The sequence below is a fragment of the Lepus europaeus genome, chromosome 8 (assembly GCF_033115175.1).
Source record: "Lepus europaeus isolate LE1 chromosome 8, mLepTim1.pri, whole genome shotgun sequence".
In the NCBI taxonomy this organism is placed as follows: domain Eukaryota; kingdom Metazoa; phylum Chordata; class Mammalia; order Lagomorpha; family Leporidae; genus Lepus; species Lepus europaeus.
The window spans coordinates 107,668,951-107,691,218 of NC_084834.1; the positions used below are offsets into that span (position 1 = coordinate 107,668,951).

At 35.2% G+C, this 22,268-nt stretch overlaps 1 protein-coding gene across 4 annotated transcripts in view; it reads left to right on the forward strand.

The window, feature by feature from the left end:
• Nucleotides 1-272: 272 nt before the first annotated feature.
• LOC133765125 (UDP-glucuronosyltransferase 2A1) overlaps nt 273-22,268 on the forward strand; it is a 53,444-nt gene continuing 31,448 nt past the window's right edge. For 2 of the 4 annotated variants that reach the window (XM_062198740.1, XM_062198741.1), the window contains exons 1-2: nt 273-986; nt 7,939-8,569. In XM_062198740.1, coding sequence (XP_062054724.1) covers nt 273-986; nt 7,939-8,569 — 1,345 coding nt within the window. Of the gene's footprint in view, nt 988-7,938; nt 8,570-22,268 lie in introns of all 4 variants that reach the window. The other 2 variants (XM_062198743.1, XM_062198744.1) reach the window with 1 other exon arrangement.

Sequence of the window (22,268 nt, forward strand, 5' to 3'; positions counted from 1 at the left end):
TTATAAGATATAGAGGAAAGGTTGAAAGATCAAATTGAAGAGAAGAGTCAGAAGACAGTACTCAAAGCTCAAGCATTAGTTTGAATGGTAAGACTCAATATCTCCAAATCTATAAAATATGGCACTGCTATAACTAAGAACATTTGGTGGAGAGAAGATTCTTAAGAGTAAAGTGGATTTCACTGAAACTGAAAAATATTTTTATCTTTCCTTTTTGCTTGAAAAAGATATTTGTTTCACTTCTCATCAAATCTTCTGCACCAAGCCACATCATGTTAAGCAACATTCTACTATTGTCTCTTCAGATAAGTCTCCTAGGAACCACTCTTGGTGGGAATGTTCTGATTTGGCCAATGGAAGGCAGTCATTGGCTAAATGTTAAGATAATTATAGATGAACTAATTAGAAAAGAGCATAATGTGACTGTGCTAATGGCCTCTGGTGCACTTTTCATCACACCGACCATTAACCCATCTCTGTCATTTGAAATATACAAAGTACCCTTTAACAAAGAGAGAATAGAAGGAGTGATCAAGAACTTTGTTTTGACATGGCTGGATCACAGACCATATCCTTCAACAATTTGGAGATTCTATCAGGAAATGGCCAAAGTCATTGAGGACTTCCACATGGTGTCCAGAGAGATCTGCGATGGTGTTCTGAAAAACCAAAAGCTGATGGAAAAACTGAACAAAAGCAAGTTTGAAGTCCTGGTATCAGATCCAGTGTTTCCCTGTGGTGATATAGTAGCTCTAAAACTGGGAATTCCATTTATGTATTCCTTGAGATTTTCTCCAGCCTCAACAGTGGAAAAGCATTGTGGAAAGGTCCCATACCCTCCCTCGTACGTTCCTGCTGTTTTATCAGAACTCACCGACCAAATGTCTTTTGCTGACAGAGTGAGAAATTTCATTTCCTACCGTCTACAAGATTACATGTTTGAAACACTTTGGAAATCATGGGATTCCTACTATAGTATAGCTTTAGGTATGTATCTATCTATTATTGATTGCTTAAGTATTTGAATTTGAACAAACAAAATTTTGAATTAATTTGTCTTTAATTCCTTATGCCTATTCAATTTCAATTGTACATATTGTTGTAATTTCTATTGCTTTGATGACCGGAAAAAAGATAAAATATATTATACTTTCTGTTGGCCATTTGGCACAGGGGTTAAAATGTCACTTGGACTGTCCACCACCAGTGTTGGGTTTTAATGACAGCTCCACTGCCAGTTCTATCTCCCTGTTACTGTACTCCCTGGAAAGCAGCAAATGTTTGCTCATATACTTGGGTACCTATGACCTTTGTGGAATACCTGGATTGAGTTCCTGACTCCAGGCTTCATCCTGGCCCAGTTGAATATCCATCAAGCAGGTGTAGACATTTGGGAGTGAACCAGTATATGGACGATTTGTCCCCTTATCTCTATTTTTCTGTCTTTCAAATAAATTCAAAAGGGGCTGGCGCTGTGGTGCCAGCATCCCATATGGGTGCCAGTTAGTGTCCCTGCTACTCCACTCCCAATCCAGCTCTCTGCTATGACCTGGGAAAGCAGTGGAAGTTGGCCCAAGTCCTTGGACTCCTGCACCCACATGGGAGACCCGGAAGAGGCTCCTGGCTCTTGGCTTCAGATAGGCTCAGCTTCAGTTGTTGCGGAAGACCTTTCTATCTCTCCCTCTCTCTCTCTGTAACACTACCTCTCAAATAAATAAAGAAAATCTTTAAATAAAAAAAAGTAAAAATATTAAAGTTATACTTCAGAATCACATTTTGTTGTTTTCTAATCTTAGGGATTTAAAAAAAGTAACTAAGTTCTTTTATGAATAAAATATAATGACAAATACTTATGTTTAAAAATAGGATTGGATCTACTTTAGCTATTACACTGAAAATAGTGCATTGAAACTATGGTGATGTGTGGAAAAGACTTAAAGAGATTAAACTATCTCTGCAAGTCTATAATTTATATAAACATTTGAATCTGTGTATTTTAATAATATGCATATATATATGAATAATCTCTGGTCATTGCTTAATGCAGATTAATGTTAAAAGATAAACCAAAAAAACCTTGAAAGATTTATCATCTTTATTTTTTAGACATGAACTTAAGAGAAAAAGCATCATTGATTAAGATGATTAACCATGTTAAACTTCTTTGAATTCCTTAAGCATAATAGTGTTTACATGATGAAGACAATGTAATCAATAGTTATTAACATCAATGTATGTTGATCATATTGATATATTTATGAATGTATTGGTCAGAAAATCATATGTACTTTTTTCCATTTTCATGTTTTTGAATAATATTATTTATTTTTAACTAAGTATAATTTTCCTAACTTCTACTAGACATTCTTTTAAATAGAGGGGCTTACTGTAATCACTGATAGGAAATCCTCAACTTCAAAGATTTCAGTCATGATGGAAAACCAGATATGGAAAGGAACACTTACCAGGTGAATGATGTGGGAATTATATGTAAAAATTGTGAGGCTAATTCAGAGGAGATAGGCATTATGTGAAAAAGAGAGAAAAATATACTGAAAACATTCAAAGTCCTGATATTGCATAAGGAAATGTTTGAACAGTGAATACGCATTTTCCTGCAAAGTTATGTGGGGAAAAAATGATATGCCCAAATATAGAGACTTGAAATAGCATAGTTGTGCTAGGTATTACTGATGATTTAATGTTTCTGAAGGTCAAAGTATAAGGTGAGGAATTGTGGGAAAAACACTGATGATGTCAGGATTATTAAGAATGAATTAAATTAATATTTTCAAAGACTATTTTATGACATACTAAGTAGTTAAGTTTTTATCTAATATAAAATCAGGAACTATTTAAAGGGACATATTGTGACTAGATTTGCAATTCATAAAAAAGAGGGGGACTGTTATGAAAACAGAATAGGGGATGCGATGAGGCTACTACATTACTATAGGAAAGATATAGTAAGAAATATACTATGAAAGTAGCCTATAAATAGAGAAAAGTTAAGCAACTAGAGACTATGTATTAACACGATTAAGAGGGCAGGCTCCAGACAATTTTGGTTTACTATTGTGTGACTATGGAAAAGTAATGCAGTTTCATTTCACCTGTATTTCATTTATTTCCTCTCATTTAATAGGGTACTATAAGGAACGTATTTGTTAACCAACATAAGGGAGGGATTTTGGATTCATGTGTGAGGATCCAATTGGTGTTATCTGTTTATAGAGCATAATCAAGTAAAGCTGATGGTTGCTTGATGATGACTGTTAAGAAGGATGAAGAAGAGATAAAAATGATTTCAAGATTTCTGACTTCAATATGATAGTCAGCTTAGACAACGAGTATGGGGGAAAGTCACCATGTCCTCTAGGTGTGTTAACTAGACGCCTCTGATTTCAAAAATGTGTTTATCTCCTGGAATGTAAAGGGAGACCTAGAGATTCTATTATTCCAAGAAAACAAAGGTAACTACAATAATTATATAAAAATGCAAATGTCTATGAAGAGAGAAACGAGAGGGCAACATCATTGGGTTATAACTGGATCTTCATAAATATGAAATATGAAGAGGAATAAATGGAAATTGTGTAATGCAATGGAGCCATCGAGATGGCAAAAACTCCTCATGGCATCTTACATGTAGTAAACTAACAAAGACATGAATATGTGCGACATTTTAGTTAATGTAAGAGCAAAACATACACGGAGAGTTTCTTTCCAGGATGTATGTTTCTATTTTTATTCTATCTCTTGTATTTTTATCAACTCAACCATAGAATTATACTTTTCATGATGATGATGCTCTTCATTTTTATTTGTGAGACTTCTCTTCTCCAGGCTAGCAGTCTCAGAATCACATGCTCCATTGTATTTTGCCTGTAAGATAATTCGGAAAATAAAGCTCACTGTTTTCCCAGGCTTAAAACATGAGACTAATCGTTCTTAACAATTTGTTCAAGGGGACATAATGAAAATGTATAAAGATGTCCTTATCCTCTGATTTTGATAAACAGTATCATGTTTCTAATTGAATTACACTCTTCCGACTTTGAATGACTATTTAAGTTTGCCTTTACCAAAAAACAATATTCTTAATGATGTTGGAGATGTGACCACCTACATTCAAAAAACCAGGTAAGAAGTGAAAATACTGACTAGATGGAGTAATTCATTGTGTAAGACTGTATATGTGGAATGATAAATTAGAGTGACAAATGGGACTGACTTGTAAAATACATGTCTTTCCGAATTGTAAATTTGAATTTATATTCTACTCTTGTTTAAATGCTCTCATAAAAATCATTGCAATGAATCTATATTCACTCAGGTTTCCATTTGTCACACCTAAGGAAATAAATACACCAACTTTCTGTAAGGTTACTTCTCTGCAGTGGAATGCAATAAGAACCGGAGAGGGAGTCTTTAATCTCTGCTAATTGCCAGTAACTAAATATTACAATGTTGAGTTTACTGGTTTGTTTTGAGTCATGGATATTTGGCTCTAATACATGGATATTATCATAGTCATCACAGTTAGCATTTATTGATATATTCTTGTCTACTAGATAATGTGATAAGTACTTCACATATATTTTTCTTGATCTTTACAAATGAACTGCAAATATTATCAAAGTTGAAAATATTGAGACCTGGAAAGATTATACGTGCTAAAATAAAATCATACAGCTAGTATGTGAAAAAATAGTATTCATACTAAAATCTATCTCATACTAAAATTTTTATTCCTTATTTCCTAGCTCAAGAATTTTTTTAATCTCCTTTTAAAATTTTAAGGGGAAATCAATACATTATTGAGAATATATTGGGTTTAAAATTTCTTGGCTTCTTTCCATCGTTTCAGTATATTAATTTTGAAATCTGCTCTTCCATTTCTTGCCTGATTTTATTTTGCTGAGTGGAGACTAACAGGGCCATGTTATCCCTAGGGAGCTTATGATCCCTTAAGGCATAGGTCTCCATGTGACCCTGCTGCCTGGGTTGTATTGCGTCATTATTTCTTTCCAGCTGTACGAGAGCTTCATAAGCAACCTGTGTGTGAAAGTAAGAAAAGGCACTTTTTAAAATTGTATAAGGTAAATTTTATTTTTATTTTCATAGTAACAAAAAAGTTGCCAAAATTGTGGACACATTTAAGGAGAAAGTAGTGTAACACTTTCATGAGAGCAGAAATATTCATAATCCATAAATACTATTATCCATAGTTTTACTCTTTGAACATTATAGAAATAAGAGGGCTTTTCAAGGGGTAATTTTAATCTATTAGATTTATATATAGTCAAGTTATATAAATGAAATTTACATAATATACAAAATCTATAATATTACATTATTATACATGAATAATTTCTAAGACCTAATGCCATCAGTAATAACAATAGACTAGCTTAGAAAAGAATGCCCACATTATCCAGATCTTTGCATGAACTGTGCCCTCACTCAGCACAAATAATTAACAAAATGAAGTGCTAGAAATGAAAGACATTTGAATGGTGCCTGATTTCCAGTCTTAATATTAAAGAAGAAAAAAATACATTGAAGTTGCTTTCCATAAGAGTAAAAGATTTCTAGTTTTTTTTTTTTTTTGTAATTAATCTTTATTGGTTAGAATCTTTCAAAGACTCTTCTGGTAGTATTCTCTTTTCTACAGTGACTTATAAGCAGGATGACAGCCACAGACATCACATGGGAAATGGATTAGCGGTGGAACATTGCAAATTCCTAGGGATTGGCCGCACTCTGTATTTTTGCATCTGCTTTTAAAAACCATTAGAGTGAAAGAGAGTGTTTATTTTTATGCATAAAATTGTGAGCTTTCTATGAGTTTAATTTTGGACTAAACTATACGTGAACTTTGGTATCAGTAAATTCTTCAATATATTTCAGTACAGATCATTTGTGATATGCCACAAGGCTAAGCTTGACTGACTAAATATTACTAAGCATGACTCTTGTAGTACAACTCACAATGTTCAGGAAATTTTTAACCAAAGTGTCCCAGGTTGCCTGTGCAGGAGGTAGGAAAAGGAGGTGATTCAAAGTGACGAGATCTGCTTAATTTGATCATGTGAAAGTAAGATTCTCTCTCCGCAGTATATTGAACATATTTTGTGATAGGGTGCTATTCTGAATGACTGACAGGTATTATGTCGCTCAGCCCTCACAACTGTAGGAAATAGGTATTTCCATCCTCATCACCTCGAGAAGGCTGAGTTTCTTGCCTGAAATTATAAGCTAGGAGGTAGTGAATTATTTGATGCCAAATTGTGCTAAATAGAAAGCACTAGGAGAGATCTGAGTTTCTATGCCAAAAAGGATTAAAATGAAAGAGAATTTACATTTAAACTTTCAAAGAAGTAAATCCCCATAAAAGAACTGAAATGAAGTAGAAGTACTGTTGTCAGACTACAACTGAAGGGGACTAAAGTGTAACTGCTCCTGTTCCTGAAGGCTAGGAAGGCCAGCTTCAGGGTTTTTATAGCTTCTGGGACCACCGAACAAGGACACAGCGTGATTAACTCTGGGCCACCTAGTGCAATGCTTTAGGATCAACAGGAAAACAACAGTGGGCAGGGCATGTCTCTGGGTGAATATTTTCTAAGGAAACTTCACACAAATATGTTGTTTCAAGGATTCTCACTTCAAACTAATAGGATTATCAGCAAATTAATCAACTTTAGTGCTTACTTAATTTTATGTAGATAAACTAGAAATTCTCCAGGAAGTGTTATATACAAAATCTTATTAAAGGTGACTCTGAGAATTTTATCTCAGTTTTATTATCTTTTGGAATCATCTCTTTCAAAGTAACAGATTGGAGACAAAATGAGAACCAGAGTTAGAATATGAAGACAGTATTCAAACTGGTACAAATTTTTCTATGATTGACATTTTTCAACCATGGTCTTTTGCCTTGATGTTTCTTAAACATTTAAACATTATTATTTGTGAATCCCTAGCATCTTTAGTTATATTTAAGATTATGTTATCAAATATTCACATTTATTAATTCTAATGTTTTTATTGTTATAAAATGTACCTCAACTATTTGAAATAGAAGTAGAACAAGGAAGAAAGAATGATGGACAGGACCAGGAAACTCCTGTAAACATCCAATCTGACCCTGCCTGTGAGGAGATCACTTAGAACTCCTTTGACCCATTTCTTGCCTATCAGATGATGGGGATGGACAAGCTGGACCTCGGCTCTCTTCAGAGAGGCAACCTCTCTCTGTTGTCCTTCAAAACTTAGAATGACTATAAGTGAACTTATAATGTCAACAAATATTTGATAATTTAGATTACTAAATTTCATTTTGTCATTAAATCAGGCGTATTTGCCATGAGCTACTATTTTTCCTTTTATTAAAATTTAAATACAATAGCTACATATGTCCCCAAGTATAATTTTTAAGTATTCTTAGAGTTTTTGAATGTGTGATTCTGAAACATTTTAGGCATACAGGAAACCAAAGGATGAATATAATAGGTACCTACAACACCACCACGATGGTTTCCTTTAACATTGAAGTATAATTTTTAAAACTAGATAAACCACCTTTTAGTTGGTTACATTTACTATTACTTTTCACTAAATTAGATCAATATTTTATTGTCCTGTAGAGATCACATAAGAGTGGCAAATTGACTCTTGGAACTTTTTCATTTTTTTAAATTCCAGGTAAATTAGGAGTGTCTAAAATACATTTGTAAACATCATACCAAATATTATTTTATTTGAAAAAATTTGAAAAATAAACATACTTTGAAGGATTCATCTTCATTTTAAAAGCTCTACAGTAGGATGATTTCCATGGATACCACAGTGCCTAAAAAGTTTGTCCAGCTTCTTGCTTTTAATTTGACTCTGGCTGGAATTGTTCTAAGTGGAAATGTGCTAATTTGGCCTACTGATGGTAGCCATTGGTTAAATATTAAGAACATTCTGGAAGAGGTGATTCAAAGAAACCACAATGTGACTGTACTGGCTTCACCAGCAACACTATTCATCAACATCAATGCAAATTCTTCAGTGAATTTTGAAGTGATACCTGTTTCCTACAAGAAGAGCAACATAGATTCTTTAATTGAACACATGATAATGCTGTGGATAGACCACAGACCAACTCCTCTCACAATGTGGACCTTCTACAAAGAACTAGGAAAACTCCTAGATACTTTCTTTCGAATTAATGTACAAATATGTGATGGTGTATTAAACAATCCCCAGCTAATGGCAAGGCTTCAGGAAAGTGCTTTTGATGTGTTGGTAGCAGACCCAGTAACAATCTGTGGTGATCTAGTTGCTCTGAAGTTAGGAATTCCTTTCGTGTACACATTGAGGTTCTCTCCAGCCTCAACAGTGGAGAGACACTGTGGGAAGATCCCAGCACCAGTCTCCTATGTGCCTGCAGCCTTGTCAGAGCTCACTGACCAGATGACCTTTGGTGAGAGGGTTAAAAATACCATATCTTATTCTCTGCAAGACTACATATTTCAATCCTACTGGGGAGAATGGAATTCATACTACAGCAAAGTTCTAGGTAAGTCTATCAAATTTCCTGTTATATCTTTATTCTTATTGCTCACTAAGTAAAATATTTCTATTCCATTGCATGTGTAAAATTGAAGTAAATGTAATTAAAATATACCAGCATAATTCCTTGAATATTCTGTTTGGATAAATTCCTAAAAAATGAAAAGCAGTTTTAACTTGTATGCTACTGTCTCCTAATGCAAATAATTTTGTGCCTGTTTAGGCAATAAATGTTTGATGCATAAATTAATCTTCAAGTATTGGTTTAAATAGCAGTATATATCTTACATATATATGACACAGTCAAAAAACTCTTAAATATTTTGAGGAAATGCATGATTTATTTTTACTACCTTCTTTTCTAATTTTTATTGTGATATTAACATAAAGAGAATAGATTTTATGTAGTCCATAGACACAATTCTAATATACTGATACTGCCTTCCTCCTTCCCGTCCTCTTTCTCTCTTCCTTTCTTCTTTCTCCCTTTTTTCCTTCTTTTTTCTTCTATTTTAACTTTTGCATATTTTTAATTTATATTATTGTCAAAGGCTTATTATTCACCTTTTTCTTTGTTTGCAAAATGTTTAAAAAACCTAGACATATGAACGAAAACCCTCCTTCTCTATGCTTAGGTTTCTCTGAACACTTGGGCTAGCATCATCATTCAACTTTTTTGCTTCCTTCAGCAAGCTTCACATTTTCCTTGTCTCACAATTTAATTATAAGAATCAAACAAAATGACACAAACTGTCAAGGCCAATTCTGATTACTTGTATTACTTCTCTTTCTGACTCTAATAGTCTTGCTTTATTTTTCTATTTTCTTTCTCCTGATTTGCTGTCCTCAGTTGTGTCAGTTATATCCAGGGGGCATTAATTAACACCTGGGGTTCACAAATGATGCTATAAATTGTAGCATATGCAAACAACTTTTGTTTTACACAGTTTTCAGCTTCTCTCTCTCTGTCCCTCTCTTCTTCCCTCTTGTCTTCCTTCCTTCCTTCCTACCTATCTTCCTTCCTTCCTACTCTCCTCTCTTCTTTCCCTCTTGCTTTTTGTGTAAAAAAAAATATCCATTGGACACCAATACAATGTCTGCTGTTTTTCTAGGTATTAGGAATACAATGAGCAAATTAAATCAAAATCCCAACTTTAACCTCATAGAAGTTACATCCTAAAGAGAAAACTCAGATATTAAATAAAATAAATACTTAAATATATATATTAGACTTTGACATATGCTATAATATTGTGGTAAAATAAGAAGAATGAATAGTTCTGGGAAGAAGGATCTGGGAAGGCCTCAAATGAAAGGGGGGCATTTGAACAAAGACCTGAGGGAACTGAGTGTGAGATCCAAGGGGATTCCTGGAGGGTAAGCGTTTCAGGTAGAGGTCAGAACAAGTACAATGACCTATGGCAAGGCATAGATGTGTGAACATCTGTACTCTAACCTGTCTTTAATCTTACCTTTCACAAGCAAATTTTGTGTTTTTTTTCTTTTGGTGTTAGAATAGTCTTTATCAAATTTCTATCACTTAAACTTTTAAACTTCTTCATATAATTGGTCTAGAGAGAAGATAGTGAACATGCAATAGATATAAAAATATAAGATATTAACATTTTCATATGGTTTTGATGATTGCATAATTGAAATTCTGTAAGTAAAAAAATCTGTGTTTTTATATTTTATTGTGTAATTGAACCATGTATTCTATTTTCCTGGATTTCAAATTTCACATGACTCAACAAAATCTCCTTTTTGCTTTAAATTAGATATTATTCACACAATTATTTCTTTGAAATATTTTCTGTAACCACTATCATAGCCCATGTGCACAGCACACTGACTGTTGAAGGTATGAAATGAAACTATAGCTTTTGTTCCTTAGGTAAGAGGATTATGAAATATTTGCTATAAAAACAATCACAGCCAATGTGCATAGCACACTGACAACTGAAGGTATAAAATGAGATCATAGCCTTTGTTCCTTAGGTAAGAGGATTACAAAAATAAGATAATGAAGGGCCTTGGAAAGCACATGAGGTTCTGGTTTCAGGCTGTACTTGCCAACTGTGCTCTTTTGCAAGTAGCTTAAATGCTGAGTCACAGTGTTTGCTCCTCTTTCAAATGGGGTTCATCATTTCACTACTCTAACAAGCTCATAGAACACCATCTGTGCAGATATACCAGGACAAAGATAAAAAAGTTTTAATCATAACAAGTATTATTTAAACCAACCAACTCAGAAGCTATGTGATGACAAAGCCATGAATACACTATCATAGAACTTTGTGGATAGGCAGTAGTCAATAAATGCCTGTAAAAATAAATGGCTCTGGTAGGTACTAAATCTTCTTTCCCAAAGAAAGCCACAATGAGTTATATAATGTGTGAAAAAGCCTTTGTAAAGCAAAAACTTCCCAATGTCTCATATTTCCAAGATAATAATCCAGTTTCAAATCTCACCTTGTGAGAAATTAAATAGCTTATTTAGTTAAATCCTTAATGCTCACGTTAGTAAACATATCAAAACAATGAATAATCTCACTATTTTATTTCAAATGAAGGTAAAAATCAAATTGTTCTTTTTTTGCAATTACTTTCTTAAAGTATTAAGAACATCTGGTGACTGTAAATTGATACTAAAATAGGGACGGTACCTTATACTTTATATTAATTATATTTCAACACGGCGGATTTAATAATAGGACAGATTTCTGTGGACTGTCCACTACAAAACTCTTTTTCCGTTAGGTGTGGAAAAAAATAGACAGGACAAATTGCACACTGATCTGTTGTAATGAAAAACCCAAATATGAAGAAATCTTAAATATTACAGTTAAAGTAAATAAAAAGAATCATTTTTCCCAAAAGACTCATAATTTTTAATTGATAATAAAGTAAAGCAATGTAGTGTTCTGAAATAATATTCTATTTATGACATAGGCAAGGAGGCCCTGAGGTGTTGGGGGCATATTCAGAGACAATACTTAGGGAATACAGATGTCTATAAAGTCAAAAGCAATCTCATTTTTAAATATGTTTCACAGCTAATGGAACAGGGATATCAAGGAATATGAAAATCATTGGTACCCACATCTAGGAGTGAATCTATTAATACATCTTGTCCAGGCCAAGTGTTCTGCATGGACCCTTCAAATTGTACTAGACACCATCCTCAACTTCTGAGAGACCTGCTGGACAGCATGCAGATAGTTCTCATGGGAGTGGGAGGAGGGGCTAGCCTTAGCTAAAGCTATTGGAAGGATAGACATTGAACGCTGTAGTGAAAATGGAGAAACAGGTGACTGGATGGCTCTGTTTTGCCTGTGCCTTTAGGTTTCCAGGCTGTTTCTGTCTTTCTCAGTGCACTGCACAACAGGGGAGCAGAAAGCTCAGCCTCCATCTATACACCACCTGGTCAGTGCAGCATGCGTTTACATGTCAGTACGGTCTTGATCCCTCTTTCCCTGCTGATAAATATTAGGTGGATTCCTTGAATAGTGTTACTTTTACTCAGCCCAGGAAAGGGAAGAAGTGCCCTAATATTCTAATATTCTCCCTCCTGCCTGCAACTGCCTGCAACTGAACTGTATCAATCACATTCCCTTTCCCTCCCTCCTTTCCTACCTCCCTCCTTCCCTCTCTTCCTCTCTCTCTCTCTCTTTCACTCTCTCGCTCTCGCTCTCTCTTCTGTTCTTGTATGATTTATGGTTCCAGAGTTTTGTTGATTGGTATTCTCCATACCTCATCTCCACTTTAATTCACACTTGCACTTCACGCACTTATCCCAGAAAACTTGAGCTGTGTGAGTGTGATAATCTTAGCTCATGTAAGATTTCTAATTCCTTCTTAAATGCAGCTCCCCTTCAGTTAGTGCCATGGCTTTAAAAAACTGAGGAACATTTCCTTGAAGTAAAACATCCATCATAAATGTGACAGCCCACTGAAGTTTCACAAAGTGAACACACCCATATAAACAGCACCCAATTAGGGAGCAAAGCATTATTAGTTAAGCCTATAATTTCTCATTCCTGTTAAAAGTCTGCATAACCCCCATCCAAGGGCAATCACTTTTTTGACTTCTAATAGGTTAATATTGGCTGACGTTCAACTTTGTATGAATCACATTCATGGATTAGATTGTAAAGACTCGTAGACTGATTTTTTAAAAAAGCTTTATTTATTTATTTGAAAGGCAGAGTTACAGAGAGAGAGAGGGAGAATCAGAGAGATCTTCCATCTCCCAGTTCACTCCCTAAATGGCCTCAATGGCTGGAGCTAGGCAAATCCAAAGCTACGAGCCAGGAGCTTCTTCCAGGTCTCCCAGGTAGGTTCAGGGCCCCAAGTACTTGGGCTGTCTTCCGCTGCTTTCTCAGGTGCATTAGAGGGGAACTGGATTGAAATTGGTGCAGCAAGGACTTGAATTGGCACCCATGTAGGATGCCAGACTGCAAGCAACGGCTTAACACATTATGCCACAGCTCCAGCCCCTAAAAGACTGATTTTAAACTCTGTACAAATCACATGTTATGATGTTTTTGTATTTTACTTTTTTACATAATATCATTTTGATTTTTTTCAAGTTGTTGCAAGTAGGTACAGTTTGTTCATTCTTTGAGCTATATAGATTCTATTGAATTAATATATCACACTTTACTTTTTATCCTATTCTTGAAGGATATTCAAACTGTCTTGGTATTGGTTGTTTCTGTTAAACACTACCATGAATTTTCTTATGCATGTATTTAAGTGAATCAATGTATACCATAGTATTGGCTATGTAAATGAAAGTAGAACTGGTAAGTCGTAGCGTATGTGTATATGGAGTTCAAAATCATTAGTACCCATAACTGAGAGTGAATCTATTAATACATCTTGTCCAGGTCAAATGTTCTGCTTGGCAACTTTAAATTGCACTAGACTTGACCCTCCACTTCTGAGAGACCTGCCGCACAACACACAGATAATTCTCATTTTAATGGGACTGGGTGTTAGCCTTAGCTACAGCAACTGGAGAACTAGAGCTTGAACACTGTAGTGAAAATGGTTAAACAGGCAACTGGATGGAAAATGTAGATCATGAAAAAAAAATGTGTGGATTTGAAAACATTTTTTGCACCAAAATAAGCCTATCTTCTCATTCATTTTGTTTCAGTCTTTTTGAAGTACTCATACAGCTAGCTTTACTAGATTCTACTAAAGTTTGGTTTCCCAAGAATTTATGCCAAATAATAATCCCAATAGAGTTCTATTTTTCCCCATTATAACCAGTACTTGGGATTATTTGCAGTGTAACCACTTTGTTGATGAATATTACTATCATTATTTTTTATTCAGGGGCAGTTTTTGTATAACCAAGCATATAAAATGTACAGTGTAGTTTGTTTTGTCAAATGTGTGCGCTTAGTTAATTATCACATCAAGCAATCTCTGGCATCCCTTTCTAACAAGATCACTCACCAGACCTTCCCAGACTTAAACTCCCACTATTTACTTCTCACTTTTCATTCTTATTCACTTTCCTTTTTCTACTGCAGGCCACTGAAAATATCCTCTAGTCATTTTAACCTTAAAAGTAGGATGACTGATTATGTTGCCATACATGTTCAGTTTCATATCCATCAAACATCTCTGGTCTAGTTTTCTATTCAGTTATTTTGCAGCTGCCATTTTGCTTATTGTGCCATCTTCACTGTTAGCTTATTAAATAATTATTCTTATTAAGGACCTACTTGATTCCTGGGGCTTTGACAGCTAGATTGCAGAGGTTACCGGTAATCTACACACAAAAAGATCATTACCCACATTTACACATGAGGCATCAGAAACTCAAAAAGCTGGTAACTTTGCTGAGCTTACAAAATATTTAATTTAGCAAAATAAGAACCCAAACACATGTAGTATACCCCCTATAGAAATATGTGAGTCTTAGATATAAGTCATTCTACTTCTTCCAGGATTTCGATTAAATATATAGGGCAGAGGAAAAAATGTAACCAGAGGGGTGATGGTTTCCTTTATTAGAAAAAAAATCACTTCCTTTCCTTTGGACTACTCCCCTTTTAACACAGATTCCTTGGTTAAAATAACTTGAACGAGTTCAAAACTGTGTGTGGTTCTCCAGGTAAAAGTGTTTTTGTAGTCTTCCCAAATGTTGATGTTGAGTGTATGAGAAAGTCATTGTTAGTATCTATTTTATGTTGCCAAACTTCATTATCTAGATACACAATGATGTATTTCATAGAATGACATTCATCTACTATTAGCATTGGAGAGCAAATTCTGGCAGCAAATCATGGATTTTGATAAGAGCACAATTTGGAGCAAATAACATTTGCCAGGCAAGATTGTTGAAGTGCCCCATTGGACAATTTATGCAAAAGTGTTTTGGAACTATAGACCTGTACATGGAAGGTAAACTATTAGAGGAAATATTTTACTTTTTCTAGATATGCTTTTGGGAAAAAGATATTTAAGTGAAGCTAGATTATTGATGATATGGATATTAATATGGATTTTATAGATCAAAGGCACATATATGTACAGGTAAATTTATAAATATTTTTCATTAAAAGAAATATTAACATACGTTCATATTATTAAAAGAAACATAGAAACTTTAATTTCTCTGTTTCCCTTTTGCTCTGGAGACTACATTGACTTACAAATCAGGACAAGCAGCAGACAAAGACTTTTTATTGTTTGAGCAAAAAAGATACATAATCCTTATTTGATTCCTTGAGAATGATGAACAGACCAGCTCCCAGACACATTCGGTGTTAATATTAAGTTCATGAAGAGATGATATCATTATAAGCTACATGGCCTGCTTTTTATATATCAGAAGGGTAAAACGAGCTTGAACAAAACATTTTGAAAATACTGCCCAAAAAGGAATCACCTTTGAAATGCACTGCCAGAGATAACATTAGTTAACAATGATAAAGAAATCCAAGATCCCTTTTATAAAAGCAATTTTCCCACTCCTCCCCCAGCTTCTCCTCTACCTCCTATTCCTCATCTTCCTTCTGTTCTTGCTTTTTTTCTCATTATTACAAACAAATAATAACACTTTATCTCATAAAGTGACTTTCTCAATAAATCCAGATGGGAAAATATTGGCATTCTTTTGCAAATTAAGTTGACAAAGCTGTAACATTTCTAAATATTAAATTTTTTGTTCACAAATATTTAATCTAACAGCACACATCATTCCCCAGTAGTCATGAAAAGGATTACAGTTTTTTAGTTTACTTAGATAATACTCAGGTACAGTAGCTTTCCTTACATAAACATTATTAAATGAGTGATCAATTATTGTTTGATTAAGAAATACTCTAGTCCTCATAAAAACTTGTTAGCATTTTTTTTTACAAAATGACTAAATTTGTGGTACTTTAAAATACTATTTGACGCTTTGAAAGACAACATTTATCTACTAGACCCCTGGTTGAAAGGGAAACAATGATAAAGTATAATGTATAGTTTAAAAGATGCTATTTATTAAAACATTTAATGTATTTGAAATAGGTCAAACATTCACTTGCAACTCTTAGTACTTTGTTAAATAGCTGAAATTGTTTAGAAATAATTTTAAAAGTATCAATTTCATAAAGTACAACTCGAGTACTTTTTACATATTTTGAGGCACTGAAACATCAAGAAAAGAAGAATACTTCATTAGGTCAGGTCAATTTCCTCTATGCAGTAAAATAAAGGATAAATAAAAAAAGATTGTGTGTTCTACATTATCTAGAGATACCCTTCTGCATGAACACTTTGAAACACAACTTTATCCAATAAGTGAAAATTTGTATTAAAACTCATTAGTGGAGTAGTCTTGATTCCTTGTTCTGTGAAGGCAAGTTCTTACTTTTGATAAGAAATCAAATTATCTTTTCAATTTTTTATTAAAATATTTATCATATATATATATATCACCTTGCCTTAAAATTCTTCACATTTATTAAGTTCATTTACTGTATTCTTTTCTGCATAGCTAACATGTCAAAAATATATCATAGAAATTTCATTTTCTTGTTTTCTGCTGTATTCCTTTTTATTGTTACTTTCTTTCTTTTTTTAATTTTTTTTTATTTTTTTATTTAGTAAATATAAATTTCCAAAGTACAGTTTATGGATTACATTGGCTTCTCTGCCCCCCCATAATTTCCCTCCCACTTGCACCCTTCCCATCTCCTGCTCCCTCTCCCATTCCATTCACATCAAGATTCATTTTCAATTATCTTTATATAGAGAAGAGAGAATCAGCATATATTAAGTAAAGATTTCATCAGTTTGCACCCACACAGAAACACAAAGTGTAAAAATACTGTTTCAGTACTAGTTATAGCATTACTTCACATTGGACAACACATTAAGGACAGATCCCACATGAGATGTAAGTACACAGTGACTCCTGTTGTTGACTTAACAATTTGACACTCTTGTTTATGGCGTCAGTAATCTCCCTAGGCTCTAGTCTTGAGTTGCCAAGGCTATGGAAGCCTTTTGAGTTCTCCGACTTCGATCTTATTCTGACAGGGTCATAGTCAAAGTGGAAGTTCTCTCCTCCCTTCAGAGAAAGGTACCTCCTTCTTTGATGGCCCCATTCTTTCCACTGGGATCTCACTCACAGAGATCTTTCATTTAGGTCTTTTTTATTTTTTTTTTCCAGAGTGACTTGGCTTTCCATGCCTAAAATACTCTCATGGGCTCTTGAGCCAGATCTGAGTGCCTTAAGGGCTGATTCTGAGGCGAGAGTGCTATTTAGGACATCTGCCATTCTATGAGTCTGCTGTGTATCCCGCTTCCCATGATGGATCGTTCTCTCCCTTTTTGATTCCATCAGTTATTATTAGCAGACACTAGTCTTGTTTGTGTGATCCCTTTGACTCTTAGACCTATCAGTGTGATCAATTGTGAACTAAATTGATCACTTGGACTTGTGCGATGGCATTCGTACATGCCACCTTGATGGGATTGTATTGGAATCCCCTGGCACGATTCTAACTCCACCATTTGAGGCAAGTCTGATTGAACATGTCCCGAATTGTACATCTCCTCCCTCTCTTATTCCCACTCTTATATTTAACAGGGATCACTTTTCAGTTAAAATTTAAACACCTAAGAATAATTGTGTGCTAATTACAGAGTTCAACCATTAGTACTAGAACAAAACAAAGAAAAAATACTAAAAAGGATAAAGTATTACATTGTACATCAACAGTCAGGACAAGGGCTGATCAAGTCATTGTTTGTCATAGTGTCCATTTCACTTCAACAGGTTTCCCCTTTGGTTCTCAGTTAGTTGTCACTGATCAGGGAAAACAAATGATAGTTGTCTGTTTGGGACTGGCTTAATTCACTTAGCATGATGTTTCCAGATTCCTCCATGTTGTTGCAAATGACCGGGTTTCATTGTTTCTTACTGCCGTATAGTATTCTATAGAGTACATGTCCCATAATTTTGTTATCCAGTCTACTGTTGATGGGCAGGGTTGGTTCCAGGTCTTAGCTATTGTGAAGTGAGCTACAATAAACATTAATGTGCAGACAGCTTTTTTGTTTGCCAATTAAATTTCCTTTGGGTAAATTCCAAGGAGTGGGATGGCTGGATTGTATGGTAGGGTTATATTCAGGTTTCTGAGGAATCTTCAGACTGACTTCCATAGTGGCTTAACTAGTTTGCATTCCCACCAACAGTGGGTTAGTGTCCCTTTTCCCCCACATCCTTGCCAACATCTATCGTTGGTAGATTTCTGAATGTGAGCCATTCTCACCGGGGTGAGGTGAAACCTCATTGTGGTTTTGATTTGCATTTCCCTGATTGCTAGTGATCTTGAACATTTTTTCATGTGTCTGTTGGCTGTTTGAATTTCCTCTTCTGAAAAATGTCTATTGAGGTCCTTGGCCCATCTCTTAAGTGGGTTGTTTGTTTTGTTGTTGTGGAGTTTCTTGATTTCTTTGTAGATTCTGGTTATCAACCCTTTATCTGTTGCGTAGTTTGCAAATATTTTTCCCATTCTTTTGGTTGCCTCTTCACTCTCCTGACTGTTTCTTTTGCAGTACAGAAACTTCTAAATTCGATGCAATCCCAATAGTTAATTTTGGCTTTGACTGCCTGCGCCTCCAGGGTCTTTTCTAGGAAGTTTTTTCCGGTACCTATATCTTGCAGGGTTTCTCAAATGCTCTCTAATAATTTGATTGTGTCAGGTTGTTGATTTAAGTCTTTAATCCATGTTGAGTGGATTTTTGTGTAAGGTGAAAGGTATGGGTCTTGCTTCAAGCTTCTGCACGTGGAAATCCAATTTTTCCAGCACCATTTATTGAATAGGCTGTCCTTACTTCAGCAATTGGTTTTAGATCCTTGATCAAATATAAGTTAGCTGTAGATGTTTGGATTGATTTCTGGTGTTTCTATTCTGTTCCACTGGGCTATCCATCTGTTTCTGTACCATTGCCATGCTGTTTTGAAAACAACTGCACTGTAGTATGTCCTGAAATTTGGTACTGTGATGCCTCCGGCTTTGTTTTTGTTGTACAAGATTACTTTAGCTATTCGAGTTCTCCTGTGTCACCATATGAATGTTAGCATCATTTTTTCCAGATCTGAGAAGAATGTCTTTGGTATTTTGATTGTTATTGTATTAAATCTGTAAATTGTTTTTGGGAGAATAGACATTTTGATGATATTGATTCTTCCAATCCATGAGCATGGAAGATTTTTCCATTTTTTGGTATCTTTTTCTATTTCTTTCTTTAAGTTTCTGTAATTTTCATCGTAGAGATCTTTAACGTCCTTGGTTAAGTTTATTCCAAAGTATTTGATTATTTTTGTAGCTATTGTGAATGGGATTGATCTTAGAAGTTCTTGCTCAGCCATGGCATTGCCTGTGTATACAAAGACTGTTGTTTTTTGTGCATTGATTTTATATTCTGCTACTTTGCCATCTCTTTTATGTGTTCCAATAGTCTCTTAGTACAGTTCTTTGGATCCCCTAAATAAAGACTCATATCATCTGCAGAGAGGGATAGTTTGAGTTCTTCCTTCCCAATTTGTATCCCTTTAATTTCTTTTTCTTGCCTAATAGCTCTAGCTAAACCTCCCAGAACTATATTGAATAGCAGTGGTGAGAGTGGGCATCCCTGTCTGGTACTAGATCTCAGTGGAAATGCTTCCAACTTTTCCCCATTCAATAGGATGTTGGCCGTGGGTTTTTCATAAATCGCTTTGATTGTATTGAGGAATGTTCCTTCCATACCCAGTTTGCTTAGAGTTTTCATCATGGAAGGGTATTGTATTTTATCAAATGCTTTCTCTGCATCTATTGAGATAATCATATGGTTTTTCTTCTGCAGTCTGTTAATGTGGTGTATCACGTTGATTGTTTTGCGAACATTGAACCATCCCTGCATACCAGGGATAAATCCCACCTGGTCTGGGTGGATGATCTTTCTAATGTGTTGTTGCAATCTATTGGTGAGAATTTTATTGAGGATTTTTGCATCTATGTTCATCAGTGATATTGGTCTGTAATTCTCTTTCAATGCTGCATCTTTTTCCGGCTTAGGAATTAAGACGATGCTGGCTTCATAAAAAGAATTTGGAAGGAAGACCTTTCTCTATGTTTCTTTCTCTCACTGTCTAACTCTGCCTATCAGAAAAAAAATTCAGAAAAAATTTCATCTGTACTGAACATATGAGACTTTTTTCTCAAAACAGCTGTTTACATATAATTTACATTGTTTTAGTTATAAGCAATCTAGATATGATTTAAAGTATACGCAAAGATGTGTATGATATATGCAGATCGTATGCTATTTGTGTCATAGAACCAACTGACAGATTGAAGTTGTCAACAATAGATATTCAACAAAGGAATAAGCAGAGACCAAAACACATGTGATCAAATGCATAAATCATGTATTTTTGAGGATTCTTATGGTATAACAAGGGTAAGGAAGAAACAGTAATCCACAGCTGTGTGTTTTTGTATCTCTTCCTATAATTTACTTAAAATAAGTGGCAAGGGTTGATCACAAACATATTAATATTCAGTTTTCAGGATGTGTAAAAACAAAACAACAATTCAAAACACACTGAGCCATTTATTAGAAGTATGTAAGCTTTTCCATCTCCAATTGTTTTTGGAATATCTGGGATTAGATAGGACATTATGAGCTGGGGCTTTGAAGTAAAATGGATGTAAATTTGAAGATGGGTCTGCCAGTAATGATTTTGTGACCTTTGGAAAGTCATATGAATTCTCATAACTTCAGTTTGCTTGTCCTTATTTATTTATTTATTTATTTATTTATTTTTATTTTTAAAGGCAGAGTGGACAGTGAGAGAGAGAGAGAGAGACAGAGAGAAAGGTCTTCCTTTGCCATTGGTTCACCCTACAATGGCCACCGCGGCCAGTGCTCTGCTGCTGGCTCACTGCGCTAATACAAATGCAGGAGCCAGGTGCTACTCCTGGTCTCCCATGGGGTGCAGGGCCCAAGCACTTGGGCCATCCTCCACTGCACTCCCTGGCCATAGCAGAGAGCTGGGCTGGAAGAGGGGCAACCGGGACAGAATCCGGCGCCCAGACTGGACTAGAACCCGGTGTGCCGGCTCTGCAAGGCAGAGGATTAGCCTGTTGAGCCACAGCACTGGCCAATTTGCTTGTCTTTAAAACTGAGCCAATAACATCTGTTTCACAGTGTACTGTTAGTATTAAATCAGATTCAGTACAGGAGCATTTGTTGCATCCATATCTAAACTAAGGGGATACTTGAAAAAGTTCATGGAATTAAAAGACAATTTTGGGGACCAGCGCTTTGCCATGATAAGCTAAGCCTCTGCCTGTGGTGCCAGCATCCCATATGGGTACCGGTTCATGTCCTGGCTGCACCTCTTTCAATCCAGCTCTCTGTTTATGGCATGGAAAGCAGTAGGAAATGGCCCAAGTGCCTGGGCCCCTGCACCCATGTGGGAGACCTGGAAGAAGCTCCTGGCTCCTGGCTTCCGATCAGCCCAACCCCATCCATTGAAGCCATTTGGGGAGTAAACCAGCAGATGGAAGACCTTTATCTTTGTCTCTCCCTCTCTCTGTCTGAAATTCTGCCTTTGAAATTAATAAATAAAGTATTTAAAAAAGATTTTCGAACATTGAACCATTCCTATATACCAGGGATAAATCCCACCTGGTCTGGGTGGATGACCTTTCTGATGTATTGTTGCATTCTATTGGCGAGAATTTTATTGAGGATTTTTGCATCTATGTTCATTAGGGATATTGGTCTGTAATTCTCTTTCAATGCTGCATCTTTTTCTGGCTTAGGAATTAAGGTGATGCTGGCTTCATAGAAAGAATTTGGGAGGATTCCCTCTTTTTTGATTGTTCTGAATAGTTTGAGAAGAGTTGGAGTTAGTTCTTCTTTAAATGTCTGGTAGAATTCAGCAGTGAGTCCATCTGGTCCTGGGCTTTTCTTTGTTGGGAGGGCCTTTATTACTGTTTCAATTTCTGTGTCAGTTATGGGTCTGTTTAGGTTTTCTATGTCTTCCTGGCTCAATTTAAATAGGTTGCATGTGTCCAGGAATCTATCCATTTCTGATAGATTTCCCTGTTGGCTGCCATACAACTCTGTAGTAATTTCTGATGATTCTTTTTATTTCTGTGGTGTCTGTTGTTATGTTTACTTTTTCATCT